Source organism: Brassica napus, chromosome A6 (genome assembly GCF_020379485.1).
Source record: "Brassica napus cultivar Da-Ae chromosome A6, Da-Ae, whole genome shotgun sequence".
Taxonomy (NCBI): Eukaryota; Viridiplantae; Streptophyta; class Magnoliopsida; order Brassicales; family Brassicaceae; genus Brassica; species Brassica napus.
This window is the reverse complement of record NC_063439.1, coordinates 15,097,261-15,120,964: the sequence shown is the minus strand read 5'-3', so window position 1 is coordinate 15,120,964 and position 23,704 is coordinate 15,097,261. Positions and strand designations below refer to the sequence as shown.

The 23,704-nt window shown below is 36.9% G+C and overlaps 6 protein-coding genes and 2 long non-coding RNA genes across 11 annotated transcripts; 7 read left to right on the top strand and 1 right to left on the bottom strand.

The window, feature by feature from the left end:
• Positions 1-2,182: 2,182 nt before the first annotated feature.
• On the top strand, positions 2,183-3,596 carry LOC125575769. Of its 4 annotated transcripts, none has more exons than XR_007314352.1 (4): positions 2,186-2,461; positions 2,562-2,711; positions 2,843-3,318; positions 3,394-3,596. It is a non-coding gene; the product is annotated as an uncharacterized LOC125575769 (long non-coding RNA). The 4 variants fall into 4 exon arrangements; XR_007314355.1 differs by having other exon boundaries at positions 2,187-2,461; positions 2,562-2,692; XR_007314354.1 differs by having other exon boundaries at positions 2,183-2,461; positions 2,542-3,318.
• A 1,375-nt stretch (positions 3,597-4,971) lies between these two features.
• LOC106377604 lies at positions 4,972-7,561 on the top strand. The gene is made up of 7 exons (XM_048734833.1): positions 4,972-5,664; positions 5,753-6,154; positions 6,255-6,353; positions 6,439-6,486; positions 6,564-7,177; positions 7,269-7,340; positions 7,419-7,561. Exons 1-5 carry the CDS (start codon positions 4,993-4,995, stop codon positions 6,645-6,647), a joined length of 1,305 nt encoding a protein of 434 aa, XP_048590790.1. The 5' UTR covers positions 4,972-4,992; the 3' UTR covers positions 6,648-7,177; positions 7,269-7,340; positions 7,419-7,561.
• On the top strand, positions 6,727-12,621 carry LOC106362840. Its single transcript, XM_022717419.2, has 11 exons — positions 6,727-6,795; positions 6,892-6,960; positions 7,557-7,691; positions 7,791-7,859; positions 7,953-8,039; positions 8,117-8,476; positions 8,560-8,988; positions 9,124-9,377; positions 9,465-9,546; positions 9,669-10,053; positions 10,150-12,621. The coding sequence occupies exons 1-11, from the start codon at positions 6,727-6,729 to the stop codon at positions 10,413-10,415; spliced, it is 2,205 nt and encodes a 734-aa protein (XP_022573140.2). The 3' UTR covers positions 10,416-12,621.
• LOC125609953 lies at positions 11,474-12,986 on the top strand. Its single transcript, XM_048781582.1, has 3 exons — positions 11,474-12,349; positions 12,433-12,846; positions 12,948-12,986. The coding sequence occupies exons 1-3, from the start codon at positions 11,474-11,476 to the stop codon at positions 12,984-12,986; spliced, it is 1,329 nt and encodes a 442-aa protein (XP_048637539.1).
• Positions 12,987-13,177: 191 nt separating this feature from the next.
• Positions 13,178-13,995, top strand: LOC125575768 (protein AGENET DOMAIN (AGD)-CONTAINING P1-like). Its single transcript, XM_048734835.1, has 3 exons — positions 13,178-13,281; positions 13,363-13,461; positions 13,543-13,995. Exons 1-3 carry the CDS (start codon positions 13,192-13,194, stop codon positions 13,993-13,995), a joined length of 642 nt encoding a protein of 213 aa, XP_048590792.1. The 5' UTR covers positions 13,178-13,191.
• A 70-nt stretch (positions 13,996-14,065) lies between these two features.
• LOC106382266 lies at positions 14,066-16,881 on the top strand. Its single transcript, XM_048734834.1, has 7 exons — positions 14,066-14,122; positions 14,193-14,273; positions 14,348-14,404; positions 14,496-14,713; positions 14,800-14,881; positions 15,014-15,401; positions 15,644-16,881. Exons 1-7 carry the CDS (start codon positions 14,066-14,068, stop codon positions 15,919-15,921), a joined length of 1,161 nt encoding a protein of 386 aa, XP_048590791.1. The 3' UTR covers positions 15,922-16,881.
• A 1,819-nt stretch (positions 16,882-18,700) lies between these two features.
• LOC106426477 lies at positions 18,701-21,361 on the bottom strand. The gene is made up of 4 exons (XM_048781581.1): positions 21,178-21,361; positions 20,851-20,882; positions 20,607-20,756; positions 18,701-20,512 (listed from the first exon to the last, which is right to left on the bottom strand). Exons 1-4 carry the CDS (start codon positions 21,359-21,361, stop codon positions 18,701-18,703), a joined length of 2,178 nt encoding a protein of 725 aa, XP_048637538.1.
• Positions 21,362-22,620: 1,259 nt separating this feature from the next.
• On the top strand, positions 22,621-23,435 carry LOC125575767. Its single transcript, XR_007314351.1, has 2 exons — positions 22,621-23,029; positions 23,115-23,435. It is a non-coding gene; the product is annotated as an uncharacterized LOC125575767 (long non-coding RNA).
• The last annotated feature ends 269 nt before the right edge of the window (positions 23,436-23,704 follow it).

Below are 23,704 nucleotides of genomic sequence, written 5' to 3'. Positions count from 1 at the left end.
GGGATTTCACGGCCCTTAATTTTGCTGTAGTTTTAGTTATGAAGTCTTGAAGGTCGCGTATGTCCGATTTTTCGCCAGAAGCTTTCCGAGCCTGTCGGCCTTTGCTGCGAGTTATCTCGGTTTGTTTTTCGGCTAACTCCTCCTGTTTGACCCAGTAGAGGTTTTCCTCTTCTTCCGTGTCCTCTTTCGTATCGTCGGAAACGTCGTTGGGATCCAAGTTGACAGGCTCGACTTCAACGACCTCTGTGGCCCTTGCGGGAGGTAGAGGGTTTTCAGAATTCCGTTCCTCGGCAGGGGTTGTTTCGCTGGGTTTTTGACCCGAAGGACGTTCCCGACACGTTCTAGGCCTGTAGAATGGAGTTGCGAAGTCAAGTTTTCTTCCGCAGATTTTCGTAGATCCGCGAGGGAGGACTGCACGGGTTCTTACCGTTAAGGTTTCGACCTTTTTCATCAAGGTATCCACGAGTTTGTCATGTTCTCCCGACCTCTTTTCGTCACCAGAGAACATCTTTTTGAACTCCTCGAGCGCCGCTACGTTAGCTGTTGCGTTGGCCGCGGAAACAGCCGCTTCTAGAGTGGTTTGATTGTCGTTGTTTCCTCCGTGGAGAGGAGTTTGCAAGTTATGTGTGTCGTCAGTTGTCATGTCTGTTTGAGCGTCTTGCGGCTGAGAGTTAGATTGATCCGTATCTCCCTACTTCTAGCGCCAAACTGTGGAAACCGAAATTCGCACTGTCGATATCCCTAATTTCCCAGAGGTCTCGGATATCTGCTAAGCCACACGCCAAGCAATCTGAAGACGAAATAAAGACGAGAAAAATAAGAAATCGAAAAGAGAGCAAAATAGATCTTTTTCCGAATTCGCATTACAACAAGGTAAGAGTCTAGGCTACGAGAGCTGTCGGCGAGATTCCTAGTTCTAAAACCCTAAGACTGTAAAACCTAATTGAGTTGCAGCTCGAATAACAATAACGAAAAGTTGCCTAAAATTGCTCTAAGTGCTAAGTTTGCTCTGAAAAAGTTCTCTATTTGTGCCTCTCGCCTACGACTCCTTATATACTCCTCCAAGGTCGGTTTTAGCTTTTCTCTTTCTACCCTTAAGCCGTCTTAAGTGAAAAAATGGAGATGTTTTATTTTTCCGATCTTCATGTGTATTCGCGGAAACTTAAAATTTTTTCTTTACGAGGATTACTTTTCGTAAATGCGTTCATGCCGATTTTTAGGGATATTTGGATGTTAACTTCGTCTTGTCTGTTTTTGACCCCAACACTAATTCAACAAAAATCAACATTGCAAATTTTGGTTCCCACAAAATCAATCAGCATTCGCTTTCTAGATTCGTCTATTGACTAGATCTAATGATCTCAACAATCGTTTGTCGATCAATCAGAAAGAGTCGATCGATGATTTTAGAGGAATATCGATCGATACACCTTTCATGACGCCGATTGATTATTCTATTAGAATATCGATTGACAAGCTTCTAGCAAACTTTGCGCGCGGGTTGATAAAGTACTTACTAGGGTTCCTAGATCAGTTATCACTTGTTTCTAGCAATCCAAGTTCAATGAGGATATATTCATAGAAAAGACCAAGCTATCACTTATGCCTAGTGATTCTAAAATCAGGGTTCTAGTTCGCGACTCTAGAACACAAGCAGTAAGAACATCCTATTGATGAATAACACAACCTAGCAATTCTATATTTTGGGCTAATCCCTCGTAACCTCACTACAAGAAATATAAATATTGGTAGCACATCACGGTAGCACTAATTCACAAACTGCTACTAAAAACGGCTAGTTTGAATGTCTAACTCTATTATAGCATTAAATCAACGCTACCTAGTATTTTGCGGGGCTTTTACGAAGCGGGAAGATAAAAATCCAATTTTTATACTTGTGACATTCATTGGTGCCAAATACTTAGGCTCCGAATGGTAACAGCGGATTGAGCGGTGCGGGACAAGCGGTCTAACTGCGGTGCGGTTTTGACAGTTATAAAAACGTATAGATATATAGTATATGTAGAGATTTTTGTTACTGTTAAGTGCGGTGCGGTGCGGGACGGATGTTACCATTCGAAGCCTTAGTGAAAAAAATAACTTTTGCCACCAAAATATTTTGTTTTAGTATAACTATTTTTTTTTCTCTAGTTCTTTTCGTTTTTTTTTCTTCAGAAGAAGAAAAAACCTCAGTCCTCTATTTTATCTTCTTCTCCGTTCGTGAACAAAAAAAAAAAAAAAACTTGTCTCCATTACTTCAATCGAGCTTCTTCATCCTCCATCTTCTTCTATTATGGGTCATCTCTTTCTCTAAGTTTCCCTTTAATCGATTTACTGAAATCGAATCAGCGAAACTAAATCTAGAGATTGAAAAGTATTAGCGGAGGAGGAGACGGAGCCACGACGGAGATTCTGCCGGAGTTTCAGTGACGGTAACATCGGCTGCCTTTCTGCAAGCCTGGTAACGTCTCTTGTATGTTTATAAGCTAAAGCTTGTTCCTTTGAGGCTTTCCTTAGATTTGGTCTCACAATTTCTTTTAGCTACTCTGTTTCTTTTGTAGAAGAAGCAGACATTTCTGGTGCTTCTGATTCCAAGGAGATTTTCTAGGGTTTGTGATTTCTGATCTTTGTTTCCAGAGCAACCTGAGTTTGACGATGAGATTAAGGAAATCGTTGTGAAGTTTAACTTCAGGTAACCTGTTGCCTCTGAGGTAAGACTCTTTTCTTTTGGCTCTTGTGTTGAAGATGGCTTAAAAAATTGAGTGTTGACCCTCTAAGCATGAACACAGTCTCAGGCTTATGATGTTTGTATCTGAGGGGAAATTGGATTTGTTTGCAATAGGTAGATCGATAACTGGTTCTGGGCTATGGAGATATATGAATCCAGCGTATCATCTCAAAAGGCCGAAGCATTTTGGCATTGCTTTTCATTGTGTTCGTCTCTGTTTCTATGGACGTTTGGGATCGTATATATCTTGCCCGAGAAAATGAGTTATGTTTTGTATGAATATCTTTTGTAAGAGACAGTTTTAGTATCATGTAAGCATTAGCTTATGCTGATTTTTTATGTTAGGGAGCGTAAAGCTGTTCGGTTCGTTGATGATGGCCAGAGTTCGTTCCTTTGGTTTAGAACAATTTTAAAGCTCATGTCTGAACCAATTTTAAAGCTTATGTTTCTCTTAATTATCAGGTATGCATGTTTATTTCTTCTTTCTTCGAGAGTGCATTCTCATACACAAGACTGAGGAGCTTGTCTTGTGTCTGAATTGCCTTTTGCTGTGACTGGACTGTATTGAAACTGCAGTTTGATATCTTGTGGTGAGATCTTATTTGTCTTTCTCTGAATCTGATCGTAGCTCTTATTACTGAGTTTAAGTTTTATATCTGTTGCAGATGACTGAGCCCATCTTAAAGGCTGCTAGGTATTGATTCGGTTGGAATGGTGTAGAGCCTGATGAGTGACGAAGCTTCAAGGGTTGCGAGTGCCAGAGTACAGAAAATGGAATCCTTCATTTTGATTTACATTTTGCACTGCAAATTATGTGACAATTAACACTTCAGCAATAATAAATTTGAAAAAAAAAACAATTTTTTTTCTTCAAATTCTATACCCTAAACATGCCCTAAATCCTAAATTGTGAAAATTTTATCATAAAATCCTAAGATAACACAACAAGTAATATGATAAAAAGAAAATCTAATACTGATAATAAATTAGAAATGAACATTTGTAATTATCAAACTTTTAAAAGTCATAAAATCCTAAGATAACCCTAAACATGCCCTAAATTTCAACATCCAACACTTATAATAGATTTCAAATGAACATTTGTAATTATCAAACTTTTAAAAGTTATAACTTTATAAATTTATATTTTATTGTTTAAATCTTAATTATAAAATTGAACTCCAAAACACCAAGTATGTTTTTAACCCCTAAACTCAAAACATAATTAAAACTCCAATTTGTGTTACAGAATAAATAAATAAATAATTAAAAGGGCAATTGTCAATAATAGCACCTTTTGAAGTTTATGTCTCAAAAATAGCACTAGAAGGAGAAAGTCACAAAAATAGGTTTCATTAAAGGGGTAATTTACCCTTATACCCTTTGTTATAAGAATAAAAAAAAATTTCATTTCTTTCGATCGTGAATCGTGTCGTCTCCTCTCGGGAATCTTCATACCCTCACCGGCACTGTCGTCTCCGACTCGGGAATCGTCGTCTCCGGCTCGGGAATCATCTTCTCAGACTCGGGAATCATCGTCTCCGGCTCGGGAATCATCTTCTCCGGCTCGCTAGTCATCTTCTTCGGCTCGCTAATCATCTTCTCCGGCTCGCTAATCATCTTCTCCGGCTCGCTAATCATCTTCTCCGGCTATCTAATCATCAGCGTCACACTCTCTACTCTCAAAATCGGACACAAATCACTATGTAACTTTTTAAAATTAGGGTTTTTGAATTAAAATTTGGGAAGCTTGCGTTTTGATTTTGATTTGTTTGTTACTCTTTCTTATTAACCAGCGAAGCAAATGAAAGACTTTTGAATTGTGGGAACACAAAGTTGTTGGAGTGTAATTCATCTCTTTGAGGTATGTTGCAGATTCAACCTTATGTGTGTTTTCTTTCTGAGAGATTGGTCTCCTGGTTTTTGCTTGTGTATAGACTTGCTCGTTTTAACGTAATATGATTGGTAGAATTCTAGTTCATGTGAAAGCATGTGTATAGACTTCAGGAAGGATTTGTATTGTTTCAGGAAACTCTTCCTGAAAATTGGATTTTTTTTTCTTGTCTACGCAGGATAGAAACAAGATGGGAGATTCAGTACCTCTAAAACTAGCACTGCCAGAGCTGAAGTATCCTATTGGTTCACAGCCAAAGGAAAAGTCAGCAATCTACCAATATTCCGGCTCAGAGTATATCTCTATTGTCAAAAGCATCCTAAAACCAGATGAGATGATAAGAGTCCGAGGATCATTTCTGGGACCTATAATGAAGCTCAGTGAGAGAGGATTGAAGTTATCAGCAAAGATAGTCTACGCCATTCTCACTAGAAGCATCGTTTCTGTCAAGGAGAATGAAGCCTGGTTCCATTTCGGTGCACAGCCAATGAGGTTCTCTATAAGAGAATTTCATATGATGACAGGCTTGAAATGTAGTGGTACATTAGAAGGACCACGAAGGAAAACCGAGAGATTTAATTGGGAATTGCTAAAGGGGCGTAGTCATAAGTTAAGTGACGTGGTGGACCAGCTCAGAAACACAAGAGAAGATGCTTCTGAGGAGAGAGTATGCCTCGCAATGATCATCCTGGTAGAGAGCATATTATTGCGGAAGAGCAAAGGAGGGAGTTTTCCTTTGGAATATGCGAAAAATGCACAGGATATGACATATCCATGGGGAAAAGAGGCTTACATTGTGCTCCTGAAGTCAATTCAAAACGCTGTCGCGAATCATTTGGAGAATAAATCCAAATTTGAGTTGCAAGGTTATCCTCTAGTATTCCTTCTTTGGATACTAGAGTCGATTCCTTTGCTAAGGAATAAGTTCAGTAAGTGTGTACCAACAGTTGAGGTTCCTGGGCCGACTTACTTGTGTGAAAAATACACTGAGGTAGAGAATCCATCACTTGATAGGGTTTTACAGGTTGAAGCTGATACAAAGGTAAGCTTTTCCAAGTATATGTTTCTCAGTTTATTTGGCTTCTTCTTTTTAATATGTTTCTCATTGGTCTTTTTTTAAATACTCTCAGCTGAAGGTCCATTGCATACTACCTTCTATTCCTCATGATCCAGAAGATGATATCTCCATTGAAGACAAATATAGTGACGAGCTGGAAACAGTGAAAGATGTAACAAAGAAAGGGTACAAGATTACAGCCGATGACTGGGAAAATAGGTGTGTAGACACATTTGACACATTGGATGCTCTTATTCAAATGATGGCAAATAAGGAGACTGGCCAAGCTTCTACTCCGATTGATGAGGATTCAGTAAATGAAAAAGTGAACAGGATCATCACGGTAATGGAGGAGAATCTGAAGAGCATGAAGGATCGAATGTCATTACTGGAAGAAGAAAACATACATCTTAGAGCTCGTGTGTCAGAGTTGGAAGGAAACAACAATGTTTTTCCCACTAACGTGACACAAAAGGTAAATTCTCAAAACATCTTCTTTTACATTTGCATTTTCAAGTATTTTTTGGAAGATCTTGTACATATTCTTGAATGCCTTCCTAATATTTGACAAACAGCGATCCAGTGGGACACCTTTATCTCCAATGTCTCACACGCAACCATCGAGTGAGACACCTTTATCTCCAATGTCTCAACAGCCTAATTTGACACATGAGGTATGTAACCAATAAATATTGTTGAGTTTTGAAGTAATATTTGGAAAGCTTTTGTACTTCTTGAATGCATTCCTGATTTTTGCAGGAGACAATGATTGAATCAGCTGCATCTCCAAAGTCTCAACAAAATGAGGTATATGCTCAAAAATTTTTAAGAAAATATTTGGAAATTCTTGTACAAAATCCTGAATGCCTTCCTGATTTTTGCAGGATTACACGCAACCATCGAGTGAGACGCCTTTATCTCCAATGTCTCAACAGCCTAATTTGACACATGAGGTATGTAACCAATAAAATATTGTTGAGTTTTGAAGTAATATTTGGAAGCTTTTATACATATTCTTGAATGCGTTCTTGATTTTTGGAGCAGACAATGAATGAATCAGATGATGACACTCCTGCCCTTGATACTCAAGTATTCTCTCCTAATCTGACAAAAGAGGTATATGCTCAATGATATTGTTTTCACAGTTGGAGTTTACAAATTAGTTTTGGGTGATTTTTTTTTACATATAAAGGCTTTTCTGATTTTTGACAGAAAGAAACAGAAACGTCTACCGATGAGAGGCCATCCAATCCTAATCAAGATGGAAAACCAGATGATGAGGTAATATTTATTCTAGAAATTATAGTTGAATGTATTCATGATGGCCATTCCTGATATTTTTTTGCAGATTGTGAGAGAGAAATTAACAAGTGAGTCACCTGCTACTCAGAGTCAAGTTTTGCAGAAAGAAACAGTGGAAATGAATGAGACACCTTCTTCTCCAATAGCTCCAAAGAGTATTGAAACTCCCGTTTATACTCCAAGTCAGACTCAGCAGGTACATGGTCAAAAAAAAATCTTGGATTTTTAAGTTAATGTTTGGAAGCTTTAGAACGTACTCTGGATTGACTTCGTGATAATTTTTACAGATTGAGAGAGAGCCATCGGATGACACGCCTGCCCTTGATACTCAAGTTTTTACTCCTAATCTGACAAAAGAGGTATATGCTCAATGACAGTTGGAGTTTACAATTAGTTTTGGGTGATTTACATATATAGACCTTTCTAATTTTTGGCAGAGGGAAACACAAACCTCTACTGATGAAACGCCACCCAAAACTAATCAAGAAGAAGGAAAACCAGATGATGAGGTAATATTTACTCTAGAAATTATAATTGAATGTATTCATGATGGCCTTTCCTGATATTTTTTGCAGATTGTGATTGAGTCACCTGCTGCTCAGACTCAAGTTTTGCAAAAAGAAACACTGGAAATGAATGAGACACCTTCTTCTCCAATATCTCCAAAGAGTATTGAGGCTCAAGTTTTTACTCCAATTCAGAAACAGCAGGTAAATGTTCAAAAAATCTTGGAGATTTCAAGTAATGTTTGAAAGCTTTTGTACGTGTTTTTGATCCCCTACCTGACTTTTTTTTGTTTTTTTTTGCAGACGGTAACAGAGGAAACGTATGAGGCTACACAGCCATTGACTGAGATCATTTCAGCAAACAATAAAAAGGTAAGCATAGAAATGTCTTTCATAAGTACAACTTGAATTTTAAATTGTAGAAACTTCTTCATAACTACCTCTTTTATTTTACTGTTATTACAGGAGGATACACATGCTGTGCATCACACACCTTCCTCTCCATTGTCTTCACTAATTGCACTAGTTATTGAAGAAAATAAGAATGCTTTGGTAAGAAGAAATATTTAAAATGTTTATGTAATATTTTTCTATTCAACTAACTCTTACCATTTACTTTTGTCTTATAGAGTGAGACAGAAACTGCGACCCAATATTTTTCTACAAGTGAAGGAGAGCATACACAATCAAGCAGAAAGAATCAAGCAGAAGAATATCTCAAGGATACTACAGAACCTACTACTGAGCTAGTTTCCACAGATGTTTCGAAGACACAGCCTCTTACTCCGCAAACACAGCACCTTCAGACAAGTGAGGGAGATCAATCCGATGAGACACCATCAGAGCAGAATCAAGCAGAAGAAAATCTCAAGGATACTACAGAACCTACTACTGAGCTAGTTTCCACAGATGTTTCGAAGATGCCGCCTATTACTCAGCAAACAGAGCATCTTCAGACAAGTGCTATAGATTTTTCAGAAACAAACGAGGTATGCATCGAGTATATTTGATCTTTAATTATTATTCTAACAATTTAAAACCGCTGATGTTACTGAATCTTCATTTTTAATAGGTTGAAGTAAGCAGGCTTCTAGCTCACTTTCAAATAGGCGCAGAGGTTGAGATTTTGTCTACTGATGACGAAATATGGTATCCAGGAAAGGTTGTTGATCTTAAACTGTGTGAAGGACTAGAGGAGCTGACAGTTGAGTACACGACACTCTTCACAGACCAACATAGACTTCAGAAACTTCAGGATACTATCACGGCTGACAAAATACGTCCTGCAACACCAACTAGTGACCAAAAATCCTTTGAGATGATGGATAAGGTAGAAGCCTTTTACAACAATGGCTGGAGCAGCGGACAAATTAGCATGGTACTTGGTGATAACACATACTCGGTGTGTCTCTATACTTCTATGGAAACTATTCTATTCAAACATTCAGATTTGCGAATTCATAGAGAATGGAAAGATGGAGTCTGGAAGATGGCAGATAAGGTAAATCATAACTAGAATTATACTTCACGTGAATTGTTTGATATACATACATTTTAGTTTCAGGAATGGTTTCCAGAAATTCCGATTGCAACAAATTTGATAATATTTTGCTTGGTGTCTATTGTTTGATTAAAGGTGAAGCCTGATAAGAAAAGGAAAGCTGCTGCCTCATCACAAAATTCAGGAATGGATAATGTTTTCCTAAGAAGGAGCGAGAGGGTGCCTAAACGATCTAGAGACACAAAAACTCCATTCAAGTCTGACAGAAATCCGGCTTTAACTGTAATACCTGAGATTATACCTGCAGTTGATCCGTTTTCAACTCCTGCGGAACATAAGCTTTCAAGGCTTCAAAATTGGATGACATTAAAGCCCGGCATGCATGAAACGTAAGCATGTTTCTGTCCTTGTCTATATATTCTTATATTTATGTATAAGAGGTTTGGTAATTCCTTTGAATCTTTAATCGACTGCAGGTCCCTATCAATCAATGATAATAAGATAAGGAAATCTTTCTTTCAAAGCATGGAAAATGCAAAAAAGGACCTTAAGAAAGAGGTAATTTGTTTACATATGTTCTTGCCTTGAGCTTTTTTTTAAAAAAAAAATTCAGGAAGGATTTGTTTAGTTTCAGGAATTATATAGTAACAAATTAGATAATGTTTGCCTTTTTTTTGCAGCACATTGATGGAGCCTTTGCAATGCTAAATTGCAGAAGAAATGAGAATGCTGCTTGGTTCCACAACTACAAGATTCCAAAGGCGTGCTTCCTACCTATGGAGTTCTTGCATTGCTTGCTCTCTGATGATTTGGCTTACAAGAAAGAAAAGGTCAAAGGAAAAAAGATTTTCAACGATTTATTTAAAGATACTGTGAGAGGGAAGGTATATCCAGAGAAGACATGGGGAGAAGATGTTGATGTTGTGTATGGGATTACTCTTGGAAAAAAAAGCAATGTCTGGATTGGGATGGAAATTCATTTGAAGAAGAAAAGAATCACAGTATATGATTGTTTTCAAAAGGAAAGCAACAGCATTGATATTCCTCAAGTGAAAAAGTTGGCAGGTATGTATAAACAATTTGTATTTGATGTATTCAACTGTTTCTTGGTTTGAAATATTCAACTGATTCTATCTTGATATTGATTTTTAAATATGACAGTGTTGATTTCTAATCTGCTGGTGGAATCTTCTGGTGATGAGGTAGATAAAGTGAAGATGATTCCATTTGAGATTGAGCAGGCACAAGGTTTACCCAAGACAAAACATCCTTTCAACTGTGGGATATTTCTTGTCAAGATTCTGGAGTGCCAGTCATTGAAGATAGGAGACATGACAAAGATTAATGATGACAATGCATTGGAGCTAAGGAGAACCTTGTCTTGTGAGATCTTCAACCAATTTGTGGATGAGAGCTTTGGGAAATGAGAATGATGCATGAAAACATTTTTTGTTTTAGTTAAGACTCGGTTTTAGTTATGACTGTTTATTTTGTTATGTTGTTGGCGTCTGGTTACATAAGAAAGATTGGAAGGATATCAAGTATTTTTTTTGGGTATCATATATCTTGGAAGGTTAAAATAATGTTTCTGGATGGGTTTCCAGAAAAAAAGTTAAGTGTTTCAAATGTAAAAAAGAATGAAATGAGATTATATACTAAGGATTGGACATGTATATGGTAAGCTTAAAATTGTGATGTTTACAGACAACAAAAATTTAGAACCACAAAGGATCGAACCCAGAGGGAGAGAGTTTGCGTATTTGGATAGTGTGGGAGTTTAGCCACTAGGCCAAGAAGAATCATCTGTTAATGGATTACATTTAATTTTATTTAACTCCAAACTGTAACACAAAAAAAAATTAAAATTGATTTTGAATCCACCACATATCGAACCCGGGGATAGAGAGACTTTTGAGTTATGAAATGCCTTGGTTTAACCGCTGGTCTGAGGAGAATCATCTGTTAAAGAATATTACATAAGCATACTTAAACCAATTAATATAGGATAGGTTTCCAAAACAATACATTTCGATTGAAAAAAGACAAAACTCTTGCCGTCTCAACACTCTCGCCGTTTCAAACTTCTCGAATCTCACTCGTCTCCGCCTCTCGAATCTCTCTCTCATCTCCATATCTCTCGATCTCCGACGAAAACCCATCTCCAGAACTCTCTCTCTCTCGATCTTTTACGCGAGCTCTCTCTATTCTCCGAGAAAAACCATTTCTAGAGCTCTATCTCTTTAAGGTATGTTGCAGATTCAACCTTATGTGTGTTTTCTTTCTGAGAGATTGGTCTCCTGGTTTTTGCTTGTGTATAGACTTGCTCGTTTTAACCTAATATGATTGGTAGAATTCTAGTTCATGTGAAAGCATGTGTATAGACTTCAGGAAGGATTTGTATTGTTTCAGGAAACCCTTCCTGAAAATTGGATTTTAATTAATTTAGACAAATAAATTTTTCTTGTTTACGCAGGATAGAAACAAGATGGGAGATCCATTACCATTAAGACTAGCACTGCCTGAGCTGAGGTATCCGATTGGATCAGAGCCAGAGAAGACGATATCGATAAACCAACACTCGATAGTTGCTTATATCAAAACTGTTAAGGAAATTCTAGGAAATGATGAGTTCAACAGAATAAGAGGGACGTTTTTGGGACCGGTGATCAAGCTTGGAGAGAGGTCTTTGAAATTATCAGCTAAGATAGTGCACGCAGTTCTCACCAAAAGCATCAAGACAGTGAAGAGACACGAAGCATGGTTCCATTTTGGTGCTCAGCCAATGAGGTTCTCTATAAGAGAATTCCACATGGTGACTGGTTTGAAATGTAGTGGTGAAGCAAGAGAACCACGAGAGGAAACCGAGAAATTTAAGTGGGACTTCCTAAAAGGGCGTACTCATACAGTAAAGGACGTGGAGAAGCAGCTCAGAAACACAAGAGAAGATGCTTCTGATGAGAGATTCTGCCTTGCAATGCTCCTCCTGATTGAGAGCATACTACTACAGAAGAGCCTTCTCGACGGTGGCACAACTTTTACTTTGGATTATGTGAAAATAGCGCAGGATATGGATGTCTTGATGACATACCCATGGGGGAGAACAGCTTATAATTTGCTGTTAAAATCACTTCAGAGAGCTGTCGACAAAAGCCTCGACAAAAACAATTATGATTTGCAAGGATTCCCTATGGCATTTCTTATATGGATACTTGAGTCAGTACCTTTGCTACAGTATGCATTCAGTCAAGTTGTTCCTATTCTGAGCGTTCAACCGTCTACCCCAATATTTTTGTGTGAGAAGTACCTTCAAATAGCTTCTCCACAGCTGATAGATGTTCTCCTAATTGAAATCAAAGATCATGTAAGTTTTTACATTATTTTTTTCTTGTTTCTGTTTTGCCTTATGATTCTCCATTTAAAAGCTAATTATTTTTATGGTTTCAGCTTAAGGTCACATGCATCCTACCTCCTATTTCTAATGATCCAGAAGCTGATGTTTGCATGGAAGACGAAGCTAATAAAGATCTGGATGACATGGCCGATTTATCCAAGAGAGGTTATAAGTTTAAAATTAGAGATTGGCGAAACATGTCAGTAGACCTATACGGTGCTAATGAACAAATAAGAAGAGCATCTTTACTGTTTGGGAATGGAGGGATGAGTCAAGCTTCTTCTTCGTATCAGGAGGAGTCTTTGGAATCAAAGATCAACAGAATCAGCGAGATGGTGGGAGATAATTTAAGGATCATGAACGATCGTTTGTGTTTGATTGAAAAAGACAGGAAACAGATTAAAGAACGTGTGACAAAACTAGAGAAACTACAAAGAGTTACTTCATATGAAACTCCAAACAATGAGGTAACTTTTTTTCGGAAATTAAAATTAATGTTTATCTAGTTCTTGATTCAGTTTTTTTTTTGAGTTGTCAAGTAATTTTGGAAGATGTTATACATATTTAGGATTGCCTTCCTAATTTTTGTTGTACTTGCACAGACTGACACAACTCCATTTCATGAGACGGCTTCCAGACAAGGTGAAGCCAATGCAGATCAAGCAGATGAACAACTTAACAATGAGGCAAGTATAATTTTGAAAACTGTTGGTATTTATAAAATTATGAATTTGGTTGTACTTAAATTAATTTTTGGAAGTTCTTGTACGTGTTCATAATCCCATTCCTGACTTCAGGATACACGAGAGCCTATGAATGAGATCACGAAAGAGACACCTGGTTCTCCAATAGCTCAACAGAATATTGAGACTCCAGTCCTTACTCCAATTCAGACGCAGCAGGTACCTTCTTTAAAAAATTGGACTTTTCAAGTAATTTTTGGAAGCCCTTGTACGTGTTCATTCAACCATTCCTGAATTCAGGAGACTCACGAGCTTATGAATGAGATCATTTCACCAAACATTTCCGACACACAGCCAAATACCCGAGCTCGCAGAAATCTTTTAACAGAGCAAAATAAGGTATTACTTTCATTAAAACCTTTAATAAATATACAGCAACTATCAAAATGACTGGATATCCTTGAATCTAAACCATCACAGGATGTAGAAAGCAGAGTTCAAAATCCCTTTGAGATCGGAGCAAATGTGGAGATTTCATCACAAGATGACAATACTTGTCATAAATGGTATCCAGGAAATGTGTTGGCAACATATTTGGTTGATGGGGTTGAGATGGTGAAAGTTGAGTACTCCGTCCCGTCTCTGGACGAAAAGAAGAGGAAAAGGAGTGTTGAGACACGTGTATCAATTGACAGAATACGTCCTCAACCACCACCTGAGAGATCTGGAGCGAAGAAAAGTTATGAGCTAATGCAGGACGTGGAGGCGTTCGACAATGGTGCCTGGTGCGCTGGAAAAGTTAAAGTCATTTTGTTTGATGGCTCGTGTTTTGTCTCTTTGAACAATTCTAAAGAACAAATTTACTTCCACCATTCTGAGATGCGAAAACCAAGAAAATGGGTAGATGGTGTTTGGGAGATGACAAAAAGGTAAAACAAATGCCTTGGATCACTTGAATTGAAAAATAATGTCATTTGTTTAATATCTCGGTATTGATTTTCAGATGGAAGAAGAGCAGACGCAGAGTGTGAATCCAAGTGAAGGAGATGGTGATAAAAAGGTATGAAATATTTATACATCATACTAGGAATTAAGATATAAATGTATCTGAATTTTTGTCATTCAAAAAGGGGAAGGCGAAGGCTGTCGCTTGTAAGAAAAATGAAGCAGCTGGTCCATCAGAAGATGGTGTTGGGAAAATGGCAAAAGAGGTAATAAAAATGAATAAGATCCACTTGAATTGAAGTTCAGGTCAATAGTTTGATATATCGGTTTTGTTTCACAGATGGAAGTAAAGCAGGGTAAGAGTGTGAAACCAAGTCAAGACGATCATGCAAAAAAGGTATAAAAAATATTTTTACTTCATATTAGGAAGGCATTCAAGTATAAAGATAAAAACGATCCTGAATTTTTGTCTTTATTTTTAATTAAAGGGGAAGCCTGATGTTGGTAAGAAGAAGAAAGCAAATGCTCAGCCAGTAGATTTGCTTCCTTTTCTACAGCGAGAAGAGAAGAGGCCAATACGACCTAGAAACCCTCCTATACCTGTAACACCTGAGGTAATCCTTCCAATTGATCCATTTGTGACACCTGAATTTCCTCGGTTTTCAAGGCTTGCACACTGGATGGATCTACGGGGCATATATCGTGTGTAAGCAACTTTTTGTCCTCGCATAAATATTCCTAATTTATTTTGTAAAAGTTTCGATTGATACTAGTTAATTTTATCAACTACAGACCGTTTTATATCAATGGAAAAGAAATTGAAAAAGAGTTCTTTCAAAAAATGGACGATGCAGAAAACAATCTCAACAAAGAGGTAATCAACACTCTGTTCTGTCTTCTATTTGATTGTGTCATATGTTTAGGAAGAGGTTGAGTTGAGCTATGCTAGATGTCCATGTTATAGCAGTTCTATATGAAGTTTCTAACTATATTGTTACATTGGCAGCACATAAATGTTGCATTTGAAATGCTAAATTGTAAGAGGGTTGAGCAAGGTGCTTGGTTCCGCAACAACAATCTTCCAGCAGCATGCTTTGTACCAGTCAAATTCTTAGAAGTGGTTGGGTACGCTTATGAATCTGTCAGGAAGCCACATAAGAAAAAACAAACGTTATTGGAGGGCTGTGTAGGCGAACTTGTGAAAGGTTTAATACATCCAAAGAAGGTATGGCTGGAAGATGTTGATGTTATATATGGTGTCATTGAAGATAAGTTGAGCTATCACTATATTGGGGTGGAGATACAATTGATGGACAACACAATCACACTCTTCCATTGTGGTCTTCCAAAAGCAAATATCAAACGTGCTCTTAATCAAATCCAAGAACTGGCAGGTAAAAACTCTTTGTGATTTATTAATTTTATCATTCAGTGTAGAAAAATCAGTTTAATTTATATTGTTACATTGATAATGGATAGGATTGTGAAAGTATGCGTATCCTGAAAAAAGAATTTTAGCTAATTTAGAAAATAAAAGTTTGTCACTTGCTGCTTGTGCTTGTGATGCATTTTTACATATTCATTTTGTTGTCTGTTGGTGATTGATTTATTGTATAATTTTGGGTATTTATGACAGTGTTGATTAGTGCCATAAAGATGGAACTTCTTGGTGAAGAGGTTAATTTCGAAGATATCAGTCCATTTGAAGTTAAGTTTGCAGAAGGGCTTCCAAAGACAAAATTTCCATACAACTGTGGTATTTTTGTTGTGAAGATGCTGGAATGCAGGTCACTGGGATTGAAGAGCATGGCTAATATAAATGATGAAACTGCGATGGACTTACGAAGCAAGCTATGTTGTGAGATCTTCGACCAGTTTATGGATAAAGATTTCCAGGAAGGTCAAAGGAAGTGAAAATGTCATATTTGTTCTGTTTTCTACTCTGTTTTTCTACTTTGATATTAATTATCCCTAACGTTTAAGTTTAAGTTTGTAATGAATTATCCCTAACGTTTTTTTCATTTAGATTGTTATTGAAAAATTTTTAGGATGTATTGATGAATTGTCAAATGCTTATGGTACTTTTAGGATGAGTTTCCAGAAAAAGAGTGAGAAAGCAAAATGCACCAAAGCCTAGCAAATTCCTTTAAAGTTTACAAAAAAAATGAAAAAGAATGTGATCCGATGTTGATTGAACTCGTGAACTCTCGAAAGATGAATCAAAGTGTGCAGCCGCTGTGCCAAGGGTGTTATACTTGCCAAAAGCTATAATAAAACGAAAATAACTTTTGAATATTTAATTAAAAACAGAAAAAAGTGTGAGTATACACAACGGGGATCGAACACGGCTTATTGTGTGATAAGGGTACACTAAGAGTAGAAGGGCTTGCCACTAGGCTATGGTGGATATTCGATAACAGAGTAAATGTGAACTTATTTATTCACAGACGATAGATTTATATAATCTGGATATCATTTTAGGTATTCAGGATAGGTTTCCAAAAACAAATTCCTTTAAAGTTTACAAAAAAAAATGAAAAAGAATGTGATCTGATGTTGATTGAACTCGTGAACTCTCGAAAGATGAATCAAAGTGTGCAGCCGTTGTACCAAGGGTGTTATACTTGCCAAAAGCTATAATAAAACGAAAATAACTTTTGAATATTTAATTAAAAACAGAAAAAAATGTGAGTATACACAACGGGGATCGAACACGGCTTATTGTGTGATAAGGGTACACTAAGAGTAGAAGGGCTTGCCACTAGGCTACGGTGGATATTCGATAACAGAGTAAATGTGAACTTATTTATTCACAGACGATAGATTTATATAATCTGGATATCATTTTATGTATTCAGGATGGCTTTCCAAAAACAAATAAGCAAATCAGATAACCAAGTTACAAGAACACTAGGCCAAACCATTACAAAATAGTGAAAAACATTGAACAAGTTTTTTATTTAGGTTGTTAATTGAAGAAACAACACAAGAGAAACAAAAGTACTTATTCATTTAAAATAAAAACTGAAAATCAAACATAATGTGGTCCTTAAAAACATAAAAAGAGAAGATGATAACATGAAATTACTCATGACACAGCCAACTTTCGCCAAGTTTATCCCAATCAGGGACTTTGACCTTCACATCAGCAAGCATTCCTTCCGCTTCCGAGTGCTCTTCTTTGAGTTTCTCCAACTCAGCAGTTAAATCAAATTTTCCATCAGCTTTGATAATATCTTCAAGCAACTCGATTTGGACAGCAATTGAATTTGCTTTGCTGGATGCCAGATTCCAATCATTCTCAGATAGCCTGTATTCGTTGGACAAACGAAGAAGAGCCCTGTAATGTACCACAGTTTCCTTCTTCCCCTTATTGAAACCTTCGGCGGCATCACATCCGTAAACCTCCTCTATGGGACGCTTCATCATCTTCTTTGAACTTCCTTCCATTGAAACTTTGTCCTGCAACAAAATCGAAACTAAGATGTTATGATAAAATAGAAATAGAAAAAAGTTCATGAATTGAATGGAAAATGAGAAAAATCGAAAACTAACTTGTATTGCAAAAGGATAAATCAGACGAAATGAAGTGAGTGAATAAAAGGTCTGATATCGTCCCTTATATTTATAGAACTAAAAGGAACTCTTCGATTATTGAAGTCAGTTAAAATAAACTCTTCCGTTACTGAAATAACCAATCATATAACAGCCAATCTTGACGAAAAGAAACTCTTCGGTTATTGAGTTACATGATGTCGTTTGGAAGAGACTCTTCGATTCCTGAGATATATGTTTGAACAAAAAAAAATCAACCATTACTCGTAGGAGAGTCAAACCCGGGTCGAACAAATGTTTCGGTATCATAGGTTTCGTGGTTTAGCCGCTAGGCTGAGGAGAATCATCTGTTAGTTGCTTCCACATAATTGAATTTAGCCATACAATTAATAGTATAATACATTGGAAAGATCTTTGATAGTTCAGGATGGGCTTCCAGAGTATGCATGAATAATATACATGAATATTAATGTGCTTCTTTCTTAAACTAGAAAAAAATGAAATGAGATCAAAACTAAGATTAATATCTACACATTTGGAAAATTTGATAATGTGATTTGCAAATTTTGGAGGAAAAAAAAATATATACACATCTCATAGGATTCGAACCTGAAGATGACTAGGAGGAAAGAGGGAATTAAGGTGTAGTAGCCACTAGGCCAAGTTAATTTCAGTCATTACATGTTGTAAGTAAAGTAATATATTTCTTTTATTTTTATTCAACTTAAATTTTTTTTAAAAACTCTGATTAGTAGGGGAATCGAACCCGGGTCGAGTCAAGCGTTACAATTTCGACAGATAGGTGTTTTAGCCGCTAAACCGAGGAGAATCATCTGTTACACTTTTCCACATAATTATTCTTAACAGAAAATGTTGTATTATAAACCTTGGAAAGGAACTCGGTATTTCTGGATGGGATTCCAGAATAGTTGAATATTACTGTGTTTTTTTCTAGCAAAGAAGTTTAAACTAAGAATTGAAATGAGATCAAAAGATAATGTTGTATATTACAAAAGTTGGAAGAAATCATACTTATTCAGGATAGGGTTCCAAAAGAAAAAATGTATATTGGCTTGTGCATATCATGTAACCATCAAATAGCCAACATCCAAATAATAATCGATAAAAATGTAGAACTTCATCCTATAGGCCTCTGGCATGTGATCTTGTTGTGCCCTCCTGTGCCACATCTGCTGCACTTGTGGGACTGAGATTTAGATCTAGGAACCCCAAACTCGCCAACGGATCTCTTTCTCTTTGTAGGAGGGCGTCCACTTTTCTTTTTGGTAGCTGGAGGTGGGCAAGACAGTTCATCAATATTCTCTGGATAGGTGGACGTTGACAACTCTCCACCAGGATGTATGCTTTCAGCATAAGCTTTAGCCCACGTTTCTGTCAAGTGAGAAGCATCAACAAAACGGTTTTCATCTCTCTTGATATGCTTAGCAGCAGCGATGGCATGGATGCAGGGGATCTTGTCAATGTCGAAAACATTACATGTGCAATGCCGCTTCTCCAAGTCAACAACAAACTTCATTGTTTCATTCTTCACCTCAAACTCGCTTCGATCAACTTGATACACATTCAACAACATTGCGGCCCCTAACCTAGATACCAATTTCTGCACAACTTTTGGAGTAACCAGGTGCTTATGTTTCGCAGCCGCTTCGCGTCGCTCAAAAAACCAAGTGGTCATCGTCAATCTGATAGTTTCAAGGAGAGAGATAATGGGCAACTCACGAGGCATCTTCAACATAGAATTGAGAGACTCTGCAATGTTGGTAGTCATGATATTATACCTGTTCGCAGGCGCATAGCTTCGTGCCCACTTCCTAAAATCAGACTCTTCCAGATACTTAGCCAATTCAGGACATTTATCCTTTATGTCCTTGAAGATTAACCAGAACTCGTGACACGTATAGGCATCAGCAGCGCTTTCCACCAGAGGTAGCAACCCAGTCTTCGCATATGTAGGAGTGATGTTGCGGAGCAGATGGATCCTGCAAATTCCATGGTGAGATAAGGGATATACATCCTCCAACGCTGAAGAAATGGAGTTAGCCCTGTCTGATACAAAAACAAGATCCGAAGCGTCCGGGATCTTCTGGCTCAAACCTCTAAAGAACCATTTCCAAGAGGCGCCGTTTTCTGCGTCAACCACTGCAAAGGCGAGAGGATATAGATGATAATTCCCATCTTGAGCACAAGCTGCCAATAAAGTCCCATTGAATTTTCCCTTCAGAAATGTACCATCTACTGCAATAACTCTCCTCATCAATGAGAATCCCCTTATCGATGGACCAAAAGCCACAAATGCATACTTGAACTTTCCTGCAGCATCAACATGTTGATAAGTCAAGGAACCAGGGTTTGTTTCTGTGATTTTATACAACCACCTAGACAAATTGTAATAGCTGTCTTCAGGAGTCCCTCTAACCAAAATCTGAGCTTCTTCTCTCACTCTCCAAGCTTGTTTGTAATTGATGTGAACACCATGCAGCATCCTGACCTGTTCAATGATCTGTTTCGGTTTGAGACCTTCCTTTTTTTCTCCATAATTGCTGGAAATCAAAGAACCCAACAACTTTGCAGATGCTTGTCTGTGGTTGGCTTTCCTGTGTGTTGTATCGCATGTATGCTCATGAACATACTTTTTAACAACGAAAAAATCTGAAACAGGTAGCTTGATAGCACGCATCCTCCACGTGCAATTTTCATCAACACAACTCAAAAGCACTCTTGACTTGTTAGAAGAGACAGTCTTGTACTCAAACTTCCACTCTAAAGCCCATTTCTTCATCCTCAACATCAACTCTCTCTTTGTCTTAAAATAGCTATTCACCTTAATATCGCCAGCTCCTCTCGTGGTTGGTGAAAGTCCAATATGGACAGGGCTAAAATCCGGAAGAGCATTCAGAGGAACTGTAGAAACACCTTCATATAGAAGACTCTGCAAAAGTCAAGTAGTTTTGTAAGGCATAATACTTGATTATGAAGCATATCATGCAAACACAAACAGAAAAAGGAAATTAGGGACAATGTACCTGTTTTTCACTCTGCACAGTAGAAAGAATCACTGGATTAGCATTCAATGGAACAGTAGAAGCAAATGTATCAGAAGCTTGAGTGTTACAGCTAGCTGAATCAGGAAGAGCATTCAGAGGAACTGTAGAAACACCTTCATATAGAAGACTCTGCAAAAGTCAAGTAGTTCTGTAAGGCATAATACTTGATTATGAAGCATATCATGCAAACACAAACAGAAAAAGAGAATTAAGGACAATGTACCTGTTTTTCACTCTGCACAGTAGAAAGAATCGCTGGATTGGCATTCAATGGAACAGTAGAAGCAAATGTATCAGAAGCTTGAGTGTTACAGCTAGCTGGATCAGTACTAACCTGCAAAAGTCAAGTAGTTCTGTAAGGCATAATACTTGGTTATGAAGCATATCCTGAAAAGTCTAAGTAAGAAAAAAATCATACAAACCTTAACACACAAACGACAGGTTCCATCAAATGCTCTAGTCTTGGAAATGAAAGTTCTGAGCTGACGAGTATTACCTATCGAGAGTGGGGGGAAACTTTCAATAATACATTTCATATCCAATGAAAAACCATAACTCAAACTGATTTCTTCCTCTTTAACACTAAAATCTTCAGAGACAATCTTCATCAAATCTTCATACAGTAGATCTTCTTCTATGGAAATGATTGATGCATTCCTCTTCAAATCAACAAGAAACTCCCACTGGAGAGATTCTTTTGAGATCCATTGTCCACAGATGCACAAAACTTCCATTGTTCTACAAAATCAACTTCAATTCATCAACAAATGAATAATATATAACAAAACCTAGATAATGTATAACAAAATGAAATGATTCAAACCTTAATCAAATCAGACACACGAGAGAGAGAATGAGATGAATAGACGTAGAAACGACAGATCAATTGAGAAACGACAACGACGACGATAAATAAACGGAGAGACGACGACGACGGATCAACGGAGAGGCGAAGACGACGACGACGACGGAGAGACGATGACGACAACGACGGAGAGACGACGACGGAGAGACGACGACGACAACGACGGAGAGACGACGACGACGAAAGACAGCGATGAGGAGAAGAAGAAGCGATGAAACGAGGACGGCGACAATTGATTTCAAATTTTTTTTTTAAATTAGTTAAAGAAGAGGGCATAAGGGTAAATTACCCCTTTAATGAAACCTATTTTTGTGACTTCTGATCCTGAGTGCTAGTTTGGGGAGGAAAACTTGGTTTAGTGTTCTTTGTGTCATTTTCTCTAATTAAAACTCTATTTTTTCACACCATAACATATAATATTAAAATTAAACTTAAAATTTAATTTTTTAATCGTAAGTTATAACTTACAAACATAAAACCTTAAATCTTCAATCAAACTCCATACCCTAAACCCTAACTCCAAACATTAACCATATCTCCATTTAATAAAAACCTGAAATCTAAATTTTAATTTTTAAAAGAAAAACTTTATACAAGTGTGTTATAGCAAAGAAAGAAATGTCATAGAAACTAAAATGTTAAAATAAATAAATAACAAAACACAATTGACAAAACAAAACAAAATAACAAAACACAAACAAAAGAAATGTTTTTTTGGTTAATAAACAAATAAAGGGACTGAAAATATGAACCACTAATACATAAGTACGCGGATCACCATATTAACCGTTGATATCCTTTAATCCAAAGGTCAGATTTAACCTTGTTGTGTTTCTTCTCTTGTCCTTCTCTCTCCCCTGTCGTAACTTTTTCTCCTCTATCTCACAGTTTTTTTTAATTCTTCCTCTGTCAACCTTTATCACTGATTTATTCCGGAGGTGTTATTAGTTTATATATTTTGATTGATTTAGAAATTTATATAATATTTATAAATCCAAGTAAAATATGTAAATACGAAAGTTTTCTCTCGGATTTGAGTCTTTGTATTTTTAACTAAAAAATCCAAACAAATCTATTCAAATCTATTATAAAATCAAATATATTAGTAAATCCGTACGATTGAATAACACTTGATTTAATATAGAATTTATGAATCATTAAACCAATAACACATGATTTTAATACATATTTGAAAATCATAGAACCAATAACACATGATTTTAATACAGATTTAAAAATCATAAAAACAATAACACTAGATTTAGTTCGGATTTTCAAATCTATTAAAATACGACAACCAATAACCCCTACTCCATTTTCATCCTCTATCTCACTGATTTCTCTTTTCCGTCTCTCTCCCCTGTCGAACTCATGAAGTTTGTGGCTTTTGTTTAGGGGTTTCGCTAAGCTTAACAGAGCAAACTTTACTAAGTCGAGGCAAGAGAAGCGTGTTGCTCCTACGTCCATCTTCTCCGACTCCCTCTTTCTCTCTCCCACGGCTCCATGTCTCTCCATCTCCATACTGGCTATGTCAATGGTAATGAATCCCGTCCTTCTTTTTAGATCTACAAATAACTACTTTCTCATCATCTCTCCTCTGTGTGGTTTTAATTTTGGTGAAGGTAGAAGAATTGAACGAGTGAAGAAGAAGCAGAGGAGGTATGCGACTGGCGTAAGCGAATAGAGGTTGTGGAGGCTGGAGTAAGAGAACCAAGGCCTGAGGCGGATGCCCCGGAGGCTGTAGGCGCTGCATGCGGAGGCTGGAGGCGGAGGCTCTGGTAGCGGCGGCTTAGGTTTAGGTTAAGCTTAATTATGTTTTGGTTAGTTAATTAGTTTTAAACCCGGTTTGTATGTAAACTGGTTTAATTTATAAACTGAAAACATTTGTAATCTGGTTTAATTTGTAAACCGAAATCAGGTGTAAACCGAATTTTTAATATCAACCGAAATCATTTGCAAACCGGTTAATTTATATACCGAAATCAGTTGTAAACTAATTTTTAATATTTAATAATAATAATAATAATCAATTTTTTTTTTAATTTTTTCAGCAAAGGATATATTAATTTTAATTTTCATAGCATTGAAAATATGTCAATATAAATTGTGTCATGGCAAAATAAAAACGCGATAGAAAAGAATTTACTAGCTAAAATATGGTGCTATTAAAACAGTTTAATATAGTACTGGCTAAATGCTATAATATCTTTAT